Here is a 14,875-nt window from a genome sequence, read left to right on the forward strand (position 1 = left end):
GGGCTGGAGCAATAGCACAGCGGGTAGGGCGTTTGCCTTGCACGCGGCCAACCCAGGTTCGATTCCCAGCATCCCATATGGTCCCCTGAGCACCGCCAGGGGGAATTCCTGAGTGCAGAGCCAGGAGTAACTCCTGTGCGTTAACCCAGGTGTGACCCAGAAAGCCAAAAAAAAATTAATGATGGAATGCATATGTCTTTTTAAGCTGCCAAACTTCTTTGGAATATGGCTCAGGGCAATCTGGGTCCCGGTGGGTTAGCTTGACCTTGTGCAGTGGGAGCTGTGGGCTCATGCTGCCCTCTGCTGGTTATCCCTGGACAGGGCCAACAAACTCAGGCACTGGGGGAAGCTTGGTGAACTGCACATATACCGCAATACACTTTTGCAATTTCCAAAGCTCCTGCTTTCATATAGAGATGTTACCAAGAAAATCAGGATTGGACTCCCATACAACCCAGTGATACCACTTCATGGCTTCTAAATATTTGGGTTGGAAGCAAGCACAAGAACATTAATTCGAAAGACGATATGGAAACAACCCAAATATTTAACTGAGTGAACAGCTCAGGAAGTTGTGGCAGATATACCCAATGGAATACTATGCAGCTGTAAGAAAGAACAAATCATGCAATTTTCCATAACATGGACAGAACTAGAGATACCATGCTGAGTGGAGTCAGTCAGAAGGAAAGGGGCAAGTGCAGAATGATCTCTCTTATATGCAAGACTCAAAGATAGATGGTGAGGTAGCACCAAAGGGCCAAAGGCACAACAGGAGAATTGATCCACACAATTGAGTTGGCAGGTGGCCTTGAAAGGAAGGGGCATTGAGGGTTTTGAGAGAAGGAGGTGGGCACACTGGTGGTGGGTGTGGTGTTGGGATTACGTGCAGAAGAAACCATAGTTAGAAGTAATGTAAATCACAGAACTTCAATTTTAATGTTTAATAAATTAATATTTAAATTGGAAAAATGCTTAAAGAAAAAAAATGGGCTGGTGTAGGATAACATCGGTTTGTTCTTTCTGCCTTGCCACAGAGAGCTTAGGTTAATTGGATAACTCTAATCACAGTGCTCCCATTCCTCTGTGTTTATTTGTAACCTCTTTGTTTGCACTCTGCTTCCCTGAAAGATTCCCCAAAAGATCAATCACCTTTATCTCCTAATCAGACTCTTTTAACTTGTAAATATTGCTTTTCTCATCTCCTTATGTCCTTTGCATAGTTAATTCAGAGTAATGTCCTTTTTGTATAGACACAGGAAGACAGTCAATGCTATGCTTTTGTAACTTGAGAGTTAATTGTCTCTGAATGATATTTACTCCTGGGCATCTGTTTTCTTGACTTAAGCCTCAGTTGCCCTTACTCAGTTGCACACCAAAAGCAGGGTCCTGACAGGGACTGGATGGACCCAGGACAAGCTGTGAATCACCCTAGCATCAAAAAGGGCCAGGCCAAAGCACCACAATACTTAACTATAAGTTAAGAGTACGGTCATGGACAAATTCTGTCATGGGCCAAAAAGTAACAATTAGATTAGGACCTTGCCAGGATTGGGAAAGATTAATCTGCCCTGAGCACTGTAGTCTGAGATCTATAGCGAGATGGTCCCAGGAGAGCCACCCTACAAGCTTAATGTATCTCTTACTGTGTCCATACAAAATAAATAATATTAAGAAGTAGAATTAAGATGTTGATTAAGTTGTTGGACTAAGGAGAGGAGAAACACCCCTAAACGGCATTTTGCCCTTGAGCCTGGACCTCTGGCTGGAGGCCATCAGGAAGGGCTTTCATTTTTTGATTGTGCTACCTGACCTGGGTGTGTGGTTGCTACCCCTAGTGTGGAGAGTTGTGGAGTAGGAGAGAGACTAGAGGGAGACCAAGGCAGCAAGTCGGATCACAGAGAAATGAGCAAGGAAGACAGGAGAAGATGGGAGTGAGGGGCTTAGTGAGACTGGAACAGGCACATGGGGAGAATGGAATAAACGGCAACTGATCACCAACCAGCCTGGCCCTCGTTTCCTCTTTCGTCCGCCCATGGCATCGGTCTCCCAGGTGGGGAAGCAGCCCGAGACCACCGAATGCAGGCGGTGAAAAAGAGCCACAAGATTCCTAGTCGTCTGGTGAATACACAGGTCGGAGCAACAGTACAGCAGGTAGCGTGTTTGCCTGGCCTGTGACCAACCCGGGTTCGATCATTGGCACCATATGATCTCTTGATCACCACCAGGAGTAATTCCCGAGTGCAGATCCAGGTGTAGCTTCTAAGCATCGCTGTTGTGAGCCCCAAAAACAAAAAGAGCAAAAAAAGGAAAGAAAAGAAATGAGCTCCTGCTTTCCCCCTCACCCCTTCTTCCCTGGTAGTCACAGTCACTGGGGTGTTTTTCTCCCTTCCGCTTCCTTCCGCCTCCCTTCCTCTCTTCCTCCCTTCCGCTTCCCTTTGATTCCCTATGATTGCTCTGGAGACTAGGGGTTGCATACCTGCTAGGTCGCAGTGCTCACCGGCCTGCAGTGTCACATACTTTAGTTGTGGTTCAGAGGGTCCCAAAGGACAGAGCCGTTAGGAATGTGCTTGGCACATGTGGGAGGCACTGAGGATCAAGCTCAAGGCCTCATGGTTGCCAGGCAGGCACTTTCACCACTGCACCACCCCCTGGGAAGCTTTTCCTAAATGCCTCTTCCCTACAAGGCCAGATCCACGTACACACTCCCACTGGGTGTCCATAGGCCTCGGTATGCTGGGTCACGACATCCCAGGGCACAGCAAACCCTCATTCTCTGTCCTGTTTGTCTCACTTTCAAACCGAGACTGGGACCGGCCCTAAAGTTTTGTTCTTGGGCTGCACCAGACAGTGCTCAAAGGTCACTCCCCTCTCTGTACTTGGTGCTCACTCCTGGCGTGCTCAGGGAACCACATACAGTGCCAGGGATCAACAGCTTCTAATGCAAAGCATGCACTCAGTCCTTTGAACTATCTTTCTGGCCCCACTGTGGTATTTTAAGTAATTTTTTTCTGAGTGTTTTAGGATGTTGATTTCTTTCATAAGAGCTTTGGAATTATTGGATGGAGCCCTCATAGCCTCAATTACTCTTTTGAGAGATTTGAGTCTTTCTTTAGCGGTATCACATTCTCTTTTTTCTCTCCGAGGCTCTGCTCCTTCAGGACCCAGGTATGCATCCATTTTTACCCTCATTCCTGTTCTGACCCAACCATCTGGTCTCAGAATGTATTGCCTTGGCCTGAAGTTACCACCTGACCTTCCCGCTCTGGCCTGGCCCCAGTCCTTTCTGTCTGAAACTGAACTTCTTGGAAACATAATCAATGTCCCGGAAAGCTAACAGTGAAGTCCCAGAGCTATTTCCCCAGATCAAAGGACCTGGAAACATCTTGAAAACACTTTATATAACACCACAAATAGACCCACAAGTAGGAATGAAGGATATCATTTATGCAGCTCTTTCACTCATTCATGTCATTCATTTCATCTACTTACTAAATAAACACGGAAAATATCTTTTTGCTCAGGCTCAACCCTCACAAGTCCCTCTCTCAGTCTTTGCAGCCACGCTGTCTAGAGGAACAACACGGCTTAAGTCAGTGGAGGGTCAATGTATTAATACAAGTAATCCTGCCAGAATGGGGTGTGTGAGCATCCCCTATGGTCCCCCGAGCACCACCAGGAGCGATTCCTGAGTGAGTGCAGAGCCAGGAGTAATCCCTGAGCATTGTCAGGTGTGACTCCCAAATAAAAACAAAACCCACCTGTCAGTATCTCTTCTATCAAGGGAATTCAGAGCCTTGAAAGCATTCTAGAAAAGCGAACATTGAAGTCCCTTCCTGGCCCTTCAGCAGGATGTGGGCTGGCTTGGTGACAGGAGCCTTCAAGTCCAGGAGGAGCACTGTCCTAGCACTAGCAATGTCCTCCCGTTGTTCATGGTTTTGCTCGAGTGGGCACCAGTAACGTCTCACAACAAATTGTGAGACTTGTTGTTACTGTTTTGGCATATAGATGTGAGAATATTAAACTGAGCAGGGACTTCCCTCTGCAAGCAATGTGACTGCTCCCCTCTGGGCCCGAGAGAACCCCAACAACCACCCCCACCCGTGATGTCACCTGCACTGATCTCCTGAGAATGTAAGAATCATACTATGCTGGCTTTTCTTGGCATCTAACGGGGGCCCGAGACTACCATGTTTAGGGCAGGACTGTGCACGTGTTAGTGTGTGCAGAAAACGTCTCAGATAAGGTTTAGCGGAGACTGGGGACAGTTTGTTGGCGGAAAAAGAACAAAGCCTGAAGCCTGGGTCTGTGAGTCCCTCGCCCACCCCTCATGCCATAGTCCATTCCAGTGGCTCTGCTGTTTGGATAACCCAGACCTATGACAAATTGCGCCATCTCCAGCACACTGCAACTGAGTATGTGTGAGCCCACCACTCGAGTGCCCTCCCCCCCGCCGCCCCCCAGTGAGCACCTCCCCTGAAGGGCACAAGTTTCACAGCCAAGTGTGTGTGATTTCTGGCGACCACCAGGAGGCACTTATAAAAAAGAGGAAAGGAAAGCTAACACCTGAACTTCCGGAGACGTTCCTTTCCAGTCCTTTATTTTCATCAGGACGTGTCTACAGATGGCAGCAAAAACCCTCCTTACTGGTTCTCTGTTCGCCCCTACCTCTGTGGCTGGAGGTGCAAGTGGATCAAAGAAAACTTTTGGGGTGGGCTGAGGGAGGGTGGGTCCCAGCACTTTGACCTTCAACCCCAAGTAGATTTTTTCTCTTCCTACTGAGTCATGTAGTTCTGTCCCCTTGCCTTCCCTCTTGCCAGGGAATGGGTTTGGGTGAGGGATTGTGCCGGAAGTGACCGCTTTCAGTGCGTCTTCCAGACCAGCACGACCTCAGTGGGGCCCTCTCCTATCTCCCACTGTGGGCCACCCCTTTGCCCTCAAAGGTGGACATCCGAGAGGTGGATCCAGGCACACAGTGGTTTTGACTTGCTTTTGGCAAACTCTCTTGTCTCTGCACGGTCCTCTGCATGTCCCTGGGCTTGGCAGCTGAGAGACGACGCAGAGGGAGATGCATGGGGCAGGCTGAGGCCAGACGTGCACCGTGTCACCTCCGCCATGGGCCAACACAGAGCTCTCTATTCTTAGAAAAATATGTTTCTCTTTGGCTGGAATTAGATCCAGTTGTTTCCTTTTCTATAAAAAGGCCTCTCTGAGTGCCTTTGATGAGTGTGTCCAGGTGTGGCCTCACGCTGGAGAACTCTCAGGATTGTGTAACTGGCATATTTCAGACACTGCCGGGAATGGAGAGTTTTTCTATCACAGGAGAAAGATATTAACAGACATGAGTGTGTGTGTCTGTGTGTGTGTGTGTGTGTGTGCGCGCGCACGCGCACACACACACACACACAAGCACAGGGTTACAGCCCATTTTCAGTTACACTGTCCTGTGTTCCGGTGTGGCTGCCTGAGTGTTAGGGGAAGATATGGGCCTTGGAGCGCCCCTTGAGGAAAGGGTCAGTGAGCAGTGTCTTGTTCTCAGGGGACTCAGATGGAGTGACTGGTTCCTCCTTGGTCACTTCTTCCTGTCAGCCTGTGGACCATCCTCATGTGATCCCAACACTTAGATGTTATTTAAATCATTTTTGCAGTCATGGTTCAGGAAAATCATAAACAGGAAGGAGCCAGCACTGTGGCTTAGTGGTCAAGCACCTGTCTTGCACGCATCAGACCAGAGTTCAAACCCTGGCACCACACCCCATAAAGGAAATACTCAAAGCACCTAAATATACGTAAGGATTTGACTTCAATTTTTGTGGATCCAGAGCAGGAGAGATTGCTCAAAGGGCTGGGGTGCCTGCTCTGTATACAGTCTCACTCTCTCGCACCACATGTTCCCCAAGTACTGCCGGATATGTCCCCCAACCCAATCTTTTTAATATACAGGCCCAAAGGGCAAGCTTTGGAGTCCAGTGACCTTGTCCCAATTCTCCCTGTGGCTCTGTACAAGTCCCTGCCCCTCTGTGTTCCCAGATTTCTATTTCTGAGGGAGCGTGGGAAAAATTATCCTCAGTAAGTGGAAGGCTGGGGATCATCCTGAGCGTGATTGAACCCTCAGACCCTGAGATTTGGAAGGAATCAGTTCTGTGCAGTTGGTGGTCCCTCCCTCTACCCGTGAGCCATTGTACAGGTGGGGGTAGGTGTCCCGGGCAGTGTGAGGGGAGGCAGGGTCCCCAGGGTGTGGGTCCCAGAGCCCAGCTGTATGCACAGCGGACACTTGCTGCCACGTCCTAAGGCCTCTCAGCTGGGGACTCGACTACATTGGCTGAAGTCTCTGGGGCATAGAAACGGGCTCTTCACCATCATCCCAGGGTAGGAATTTGGAACCATGGGAGAGATGAGCTCACTCCTCGAGCAAGTATAAGGGGAGATGAGAATTGAGGTGCAGGCACTGCACTATTTAAAGTGGTCATAAAGGGAAGGAGTTCGTAAAGGAGATTGAGAAGGAACCGCCATACGCCATACGGATAAGGAAAACAGGTGACAGTATGACCTGGAGACAGGGGTTAAGATGCTTGCCTTGCATGTGACTGACCCTAGCTCCTCCCCCGAAGCCACATCTTCCCGTCCACAGCTGGGTGTAGCCCTAGAGGCCTCCAAGAACTGCCAGCAAGGCCTGGTGAATGCCCAGCACAGCTAGCCCCACATCTTCAAGCCCAATTGATTGAGGCAGGGGCTGGAGCGATAGTACAGTGGGTAGGGTGCTTGCCGTGCATGTGGCCAACCTGGGCTCGATCTTCAGCATCCCTTATGGTCCCCTGAGCACATCCAGGAGTGATTCCTGAGTGTGGAGCCAGGATGTAACACCTGAGTATCGTCGAGCATGGCCCCCAAGCCAAACAAAGCAAACAAATCGACTAAGACAGCCCAGAGGGACCCCAGGCCACCCTGAGCACCACTGGGGGAGAGGGGGGTTTCCCTCAAAATAAAAAATAAATAAATAAAAGAGTGTGATTTGGGGGGGCTGGAGCGATAGCCCAGCGGGTAGGGCGTTTGCCTTGCATGCAGCCAACCTGAGGTTCGATTCCCAGCATCCCATATGGTCCCCCGAGCACCACCATGAGTAATTTCTGAGTGCATGAGCCAGGAGTAACTCCTGTGCATCGCCGGGGGTGACCCAAAAAGAAAAAAAAAAAAAGAGTGTGATTTGGATTCCAAGACCAGAAAGACCAGAGGAGGAAGTGAGGTGACAGTCCCCAAAGGAGGAGAGGGGGAAGGGGGAGCCATTGGGCTTTCTAACAGTGAGGTCTTGGAGACCTCATGCAGGAGGTTGGGGTGGGGGCCGAGGCACTTCCAAATAGTGCTGAGAGGGCCTGGGGGTCACCATGGCAATATTCAGCCAGACTGGCCTGCTTCATCCTGGGCCCAGTGACCTGGAGCTGCCTGGGCCCTGGCACTGCTGGGCCCACTGGGGCCACACCCTGTAGTGCTTGGCGGGGAGAGGGGAGCACAGTGCCAGGGGCCAACCTCCAGTCCCTGAGCCCCGGAGCTGCCCCGGGCCCGTCCCCCTTTGGAGGCCTGACTTTCCCCTCTGCAGTGGGGAGCACAGGTGGGTGGAGAAGCCCCGCCCTCGGGGCGGAGCTGGCGCCTCTTTATTGCCACGGGGACAGCACACGGGGGTGGGGGGCGGCTCTGCACCCTGCCCCCGCCCCTCAGAACTCGCAGATCACCAGGCGCTTCTCCCCGCAGGACTTGTCGTTCCACTTGCCGTTGCCGAAGATTTCCACGCAGTTCTCGGCCTGGCCGTTGTTGTTGGGCTCCCCCGGGGCCCAGTTGGCATAGGCCAGGGGCTCGCCCGTCGGGTAGATGAACTTGCCCTCCGTCTTGATGTCGGTCATGCTCAGGAAGGCGGCCTTGTTCGCGGCCGTGACGATCTGCTGCAAGGCCTCGTTCTCGGCCGCCGAGCGAGGCGAGGCCAGCTGGCCCCCGGCCTGCACGCACACCTGCTGGGCCTCCTGGAACACCTTCTCGAAGCCTCCGCTCTTGAAGATCTTCTTGCCCACGCGGCTGCCACCGGGGAAGAGCCCCGCTAGAGCAAGAAGAGAGTCTGGTCAGCTCAGGGGGTGCTGGCGGGGAGGGGCGGGGAATGGTGACCCCCACATCAGAGCCCCAGTCAAGGCGAAAGCAAGACCCTTCGCTCCAGTGCAGTGCCAGACTGGCACGTGCCCTGTGGTCCTCGAGTCACAACACTGGGAGGCAGAGGGGTCAAGCAAGGGGACCAAAGTCACACACGGCCACCAAAGTTTCCTTTGGCCACCAGATGTCCCAGATCACACCACATCATCACCAAGTCCTGTCTCTTACCGTGCTGGAGATTGGTTTATAACCTCCTTTAAGGCATGTGGTAGACCCCATTTCAATCTCCAACACTGCATTGGCTCCCCTGAGCATCCCCAGGGGTCACTCCTGAGCATGGAGTCAGGATGAGCCCCTGAGAACCTGGTGTGTGGTGCGAACCCCATTACCCCCCAGGAAAGTTGTCATAAAATCTGCAATTATTTTGCAATGAAATACAGTCACCAAAAGGCCTTATTGGGTGTGACACAAAAGCCTAGATGGTCACTTTCCTTTTTTCAGTTGAATCTTCTTGTATTTGAGGTTTTTTAGGAGTTTGGTGGGGGGGGGTCACATCTGGCAGTGCAGATAGGCTCCTCTCAGCCCGGTGCTTGGGGATCATTCCCAGTGGTGCTTGGAGGACCATGAGGTACCAGAGATCAAGCCTGAGCCTCCAGCATGCCAGGTTCATGAACACTCCCTTCTCACTCTCTCCCCGCCCCAGACACTCATTCCACCTCACCCCACAGTCCCAGCTTGTCAATCCCTGCCTAGAACTGGGACCACTCTGGTCAGGACCTGAGGTTGTTGCTGAGAGGATGAAAAATAGCGCAGGGTGCTCGCGCTCAGCAGTCGGAAGTTTGGAGAGGGTCCCAGCAGTCAGAACTTTGGAGTGTGTCCGGGCTATGTGACAGGCTGAGGGCAGGAGAGGGTACGAGATTCAGAGCAGCGAGCAGCTCTTCTCTCCCCTGCAGGCTGGCCTCTATGGCCTGCAGGTGGGTGATAGCCCACAAGTCCACCTTCCTGAGTGCTGGCTAAGAAGACAGAGACCGGGGCTGGAGCAATAGCACAGCGGGTAGGGTGTTTGCCTTGCACGCAGCCGACCTGGGATCGATTCCCAGCATCCCATAATGTCCCCCGAGCACCGCCAGGAGTAATTCCTGAGTGCAGAGCCAGGAGCAACCCCTGTGCTTTGCCGGGTGTAACCCAAAGAGCAAAATAAATAAATAAAAATTTAAAAAAATAAAAGAAGACGGAGACCACCCCCCAGTGAAGTGGGTGCGAGTTGGACAGGCACAGAGCAGGGCTGGACAGTGCCCTAAAATACAACCCAGTCGAGAGCTCTCCCTGACATTGACTGCAGCAGAGCAAGGGAAAGTGACTTCCCTTCCCCAGGGTTGCCAATGCCTCATTTCCAGAGTGGGGTGCACTTTGCACCCGTGTGTTTTGGGGCTCATGCAGGAAAATCTGGGCTCCAATGAGCGGGGCTGCACTGTGTCTCCACCCTTCTCTCTGGGGGGCTTTCACAAGAGACTGGGGGACACATCCTCCATGGAGGGCACCCACAGCAAGCCCGGACAAGAGGAGTGGAAGAGTTCGTTGGTTGAAGTCTCACGTATCTGGCTGGGCATGAATTTACAAACCTGTTGTGTTCATGCATTTGTCTGAAGGTGCAGGGTGAAACTTAAGATGTGGGCGTGTGCTGCTGTGTGGAGGTGCGGTGGAGAGGGTAACGGCATGAAAGTAGACCCAATGTGGCAGGTGCGTGGTCTCCTTGTGGCTCATCAACATATACATGTGTGAGTGAATGGAGCTGCAAAATACATTTTGAAGACTTACAAAACTCTAGGTGCAGCAGCACTTAGTTAGCTTGGGTACTTAGAAGCCAACCCCGTATCTCATCAACCAGCCCCTTTATGCTCTGTTCCTTCAGAAAATTCCCCTCCTCCTCCTCCTCCTCCTCCTCTTTCTCCTCCTCCTCCTCCTCCTTTTCCTGCATCTCCTTCCTTTTCTCCTTCTATGAATGAGATTTGCTGCATGATGTGCACTTAAGTCCATGTGACGTCAGAGAGAGCAGAGAAGGAGGAGGGGCAGTGAAGTGCTGATTTATATACCACTTCAATACCCAAAGATGGGCTGGAGCGACAGGGTTAGGCTTTTCCTTGGACATTACTGAGAAGGGTTCAGTCCAATCCTGGGTAATCCCTGTGATCCCCCAAGCCTTCTGGGAGTGATCCCTGAGTGCAGAGTCAGGAGTCAGCCCAAGGTGCAGCTGAATATGGACCCCAAATAGAAGAATAATAACAAACACCCAGAGATGCAGGAGAGGGATGTCGGCCAGGTGCCACGGTCAGGTCCCAGGATAGCCTCGTTCTCGGGACAGTGTCTGGACTTTCTACAGTTCTAGGCTGTGCCTCCCCATCTCTGGGGTGCTCACACACCAAGGAGGCCCTGCAGAGGTCATAAGTGTGACCTGCACTGTTCACAATAGTTAAAATCTGGAAACAACCCAAGTGCCCGAGAACAGACGACTGGTTAAAGAAACTTGGTACATCTACACAAAGGAATATTATGCAGCTATTAAAAAAATAAGGTAAAGGTAAAGGTAAAGGCCCTCCCATTGATCGTTGATTTGCTCGAGCGGGCCCAGTAACATCTCCATTGGAGACTTTGTTGTTACCGTGTCTGGCATATCGAATACTCTTGGTAGCTTGCCGGGCTCTCCGAGAGGGGCGGAGGAATCGAACTCGGGTCGGCCATGTTGGCCGCTTGTAAGGCGAACGCCCTACCCGCTGTGCTATCGCTAGTCATGAAATTTGCTTATAAGTAGATAGACATGGAAAGTATCATGCTAAGTGAAATGAGTCAGAAAGAGAGGGACAGATATAGAAGGACTGCGCTCATTTATGGAGTATAAAATAACATAACATGAGACTGGCACCCAAGGATAGTAGATACAAGGGCCCGGAATCCTGCTCCATAGCTGGAAGCCTGTCTCATGAGCTGGGAGAGAAGGCAGCTGGAATAGAGAAGGGATCACTAAGAAAATGCTGGTTGGAGGCATCGGTCGGGATGGGAGATATGCGCTGAAAGTAAATAAAGGACCAAACATGATAACCTCTCAGTATCTGTATTGCAAACCTTAATGCCTAAAAGTAGAGAGACAGTATGGGGGAAACTGTCTGCCATGCAGGCAGGGGGAGGTTGGGAAAGGTGGGGGTATATTGGGGAGATTGGTGGTGGGGAATGTGCACTGGTGGAGGAATGGGTGTTTGATCATTGTGTGATTGTAACTCAAACACAAAAGCTCATAACTGTATCTCATGGTGATTCAATAATTTTTTTTAAAAATGTGTGACCTGGACCAGGCGTCCACCTGCCCTTCACAGAGATCATCACACAGCAGGCAGAGCGGGAAGATCTACTTGACTGCATCGGGTTCAGGGCCTGACTGTCTCCTTCATGCTTCCGTGAGCACTATGAACTGCGTCTCCCATGTCTGCTCCTGAAGCCTGGGACTGCCATGCTCTGCCCCACTCACTGCCCGGTCCAGACCTGGCCCTACCCACAGCCCCGGCCCATGCCTATCCCTGACCAAGGCCCAGGCTCAGTGCGGGGCCTCACCTTGGGCAGACGGGCTCAGCTCCCGGCCCACACACTCACCTTTCTCCCTCTGCGCCGCGGCTTCCTGCATGCCCTGCACCTGTTTCTGTAAGGCCACCAGCTGCTGCCTCAGAGTGACATCTGCAGGGCAGAGAGAGACGCGTCCACACAGCCTGGGCTCAGCTCAGAGGCCAGTGGGCCTCAGAAAGGACGCCGGGGGCAGGTATGTGTTACAGCTCGGGGTGAAGAGCTGGGACCCAAGAAACCCCCACCCCAAGAAGCCCAAGGCTGCTGAGAGGCTGCCCCTGCTGCCCCCCGGCGTTGGATGCAGTGCTTATGGTGCCCCTGTGAACCAGCTGCCCCGGGACCTCTCTCCAGGAACCAGAGGGCATTTGACTCCAGGAATCAGAGGGCACCTGCTTGCTCGAAATGGAATTTGTAACTGCGCTCTCTAGAAGTCACCATCCCCATGCTCTCTGCAGCTAAAATCTGTCCTGTGAGCTGGGACAAACATCTCAGGATTCCCGCCAGCCAACAGCAACGGCTTCGGCTTCGAGAAGAGCCTCCTCCTCCTTCCATCCTGCTGGGCTTTGCAGCAACCCAGCCCCCAGCCCCTCCCCCTGGGATGGATATCCAAGTAAGGCCCACCTGAGCTAAGTGGGGTCTCTTCCCTTCCTGCCCCCACCCCATCAAGTGGGGCTCCAAGAAATCGTCACCAACACCTTACCTCCAGAGTCCCCTCTGTCCCCCTTCAGTCCTGGGGGCCCAGTGAGACCTCTGGGTCCCACTGGTCCTATGGGTCCTGGCAGTCCTCCGCGCCCTTGGGTCAGACAGAGAAGAGCTGTGTGAGCTTCATTTTCTAGCAGGTTCGCCTTCCCCATACATGGGAGAGTGAAATCCTCTCACCCAGCCATAGACGCTCCCCTCTCCCTGGAGCCTCTTCCCAGAAGCTACCCGGGCACCCTCTCCCTGCGCTGCCCTGTCCCCAACAGCTGACCATCCGCCCGCTCACCCTGCTGGGCTAGAGACACTCCCCACTGCCCCACAGGTCCAGCTCTGACCCACTGAATGCAGGGGAGGGGCCCCAGCTTATGCCCTCACTCACCTGGTGGCCCAGAGCTGCCCGGAGCTCCGTGTTCCCCGGGGACCCCTCGCTCCCCTTTCAGACCCGGGGGGCCTCTCATCCCTGCAGAGCCCTGAGCGCCTGCCGGACCCGTGTCTCCTGGAGAGGAATGAGTTGGGACAAATGCTTCTGAGAGCAGGTAGCCTCAGAGGCAGGGAGGGGAACACGGGGAGGCGGCACTCCTGCTGCCTGGGGTTGCTCAGTGGGAGGTAACGGGAAAGAGGCCACAGCCGGGGTGTGGGGGGCTGACCCTGGCATCTCCTTGCTTGCTGGGCCTTAGATGGGGTCAGGGACGGGAATGTCATGGCCCCCTCCCCCAACCCAGCCCCACACTAATCACTGACCTTTCAGTCCAGGCTCTCCCTTTGGGCCTGCTTTGCCTTCAGGTCCAGCACTGCCCTGCCTCCCCGAGGGACCCTCTCTTCCAGCTGGACCAGGCACACCTGGAGGGCCGGGAAGTCCTGGGAGAAGAGACCCCCTCATCAGTGATACTGAGTCTTTCAAACGCATGTTAACAGGAGACCCATAACAGACGCCAGAGAGGGAGCATCTCCCAGAAGCCCACACCCACCGCACATTCTGCTTTCTCCTGAGATAGACCCCACTCCGGGCACCTTCCAAGCAATCTGCTGCCCCTTCCCAGGGTGACACATGGGCCTCACTGCTCACAGGTGTCTGCCTCCCATGCCCAGCTGCTCACCTCGTGCTCCACAGTCTCCCTTGGGTCCCGGATCTCCGGCAGAGCCGTTTTCCCCTTTGGCCCCAACTGGGCCAGGTAGTCCCGGCATCCCAGCTCTCCCCTCAGCTCCTGGCAAACCTGTGGCAGCAGGAGAATGGGCAAGAAACTGGCCAGAAGCCCAGGAGGAGCCGCTGCCCACAAGGTCAGGCCTCTGGTTCATGCCTTTGGAGTTCTGCAAGATGGAGCCATCCCACCATCTCCACGCCAGCCACTAGGGGTGACCCAGGAAACAGGCGTCCACACCCCTATTGGACAGGCCAAGAAACAGCCTGCAGGAGGGCAGCGAGGGTTCTAGCCAAGACCCTTCTGACTTTCCAAGCAGATGTTCCCTTGGCCTGAGGTCATAGGGTTTACGGTCGACAATCCGCCAGCACTTGCTTCTCAGACTTGAATGGTGGACTGAGGTGCTTGCTCTTTCCTGCCTAGAACCAAAGTCCTGTCAGAAATGACAGGTGGCACTGAGTGGCAGGGAAACGCACCCCCAGAACACAGTGAGCTGTGGTCTCGCACCTGCCAGAAAGGCTGTTATCACAGGCAAGATCTAAGGGGTCAGAGAGGATGTGGGGGGCAGGATGGGGGCTGCTGGCGGGAGTGGGAACTGGCGCAGCCGCGATGGGAACCAGTCCAGATGCTCTTTGAAAAATTAAAAATAGAACCACTGTGTGCTCCAGCAATTCCTCTCGGGGATGTTTCTCTGAAGAAAACAAAAACACTAACAGATACTCGCGGCTCACTGCAGCACTGTTCATGGGAACCAGCACGCAGGACGCAGCCTGAAGCCGGTGTCCACAGACAGATGGACAGGCAAGGAAAGGTGGGGCATATGCACGATGGAATATTGCTCAGCCATAAAAGAGAGGAAATCTTGCCATTAACAATAACGTGAACGGGCCTTGAGAGATGAAATAAATCAGAAAAGAGACAACCCACAGCTCCAGGATATAACTAGGGAGGTAGAGCCTTACAGGTGTGGGGCCCTGTTTGAATTTCTCACACCATGTGGTTGTTCTTTTATGTGGAATCTAAATAAACAAACAAAAACTTGATCTCATAGATACAGAAAACAGGCTCATGGTCTCCAGAAGCAGCGTTCTGTGGGAAATCTGAATGGAAATGGCCAAAAGGTAGAAATCTTGAGGTATCTGGGACAGAGAGATAGTACAGGGGTTAGGGTTCTTGCCTTGCATGCAATCAACCCAGGTTTGATCCCCGGAGCACATCCAGGAATGATCCCCAAGCACAGAACCAGGAGCAAGCCCTGAGCATCACAAGGTTCTCAAGTTCGGGGGTGTGACCAA

The 14,875-nt window shown here is 52.9% G+C and overlaps 1 protein-coding gene across 1 annotated transcript; it reads right to left on the reverse strand.

Annotated features, from left to right (window-relative positions):
- Positions 1-7,709: 7,709 nt before the first annotated feature.
- Positions 7,710-13,916, reverse strand: SFTPD (surfactant protein D). The gene is made up of 6 exons (XM_056120834.1): positions 13,539-13,916; positions 13,183-13,299; positions 12,821-12,937; positions 12,443-12,535; positions 11,776-11,856; positions 7,710-8,086 (listed from the first exon to the last, which is right to left on the reverse strand). The coding sequence occupies exons 1-6, from the start codon at positions 13,735-13,737 to the stop codon at positions 7,710-7,712; spliced, it is 984 nt and encodes a 327-aa protein (XP_055976809.1). The 5' UTR covers positions 13,738-13,916.
- Between the last annotated feature and the right edge of the window lie 959 nt (positions 13,917-14,875).

This window comes from Sorex fumeus, unplaced genomic scaffold, assembly GCF_029834395.1.
Source record: "Sorex fumeus unplaced genomic scaffold, SorFum_2.1 ptg000043l, whole genome shotgun sequence".
Classification (NCBI taxonomy): Eukaryota; Metazoa; Chordata; class Mammalia; order Eulipotyphla; family Soricidae; genus Sorex; species Sorex fumeus.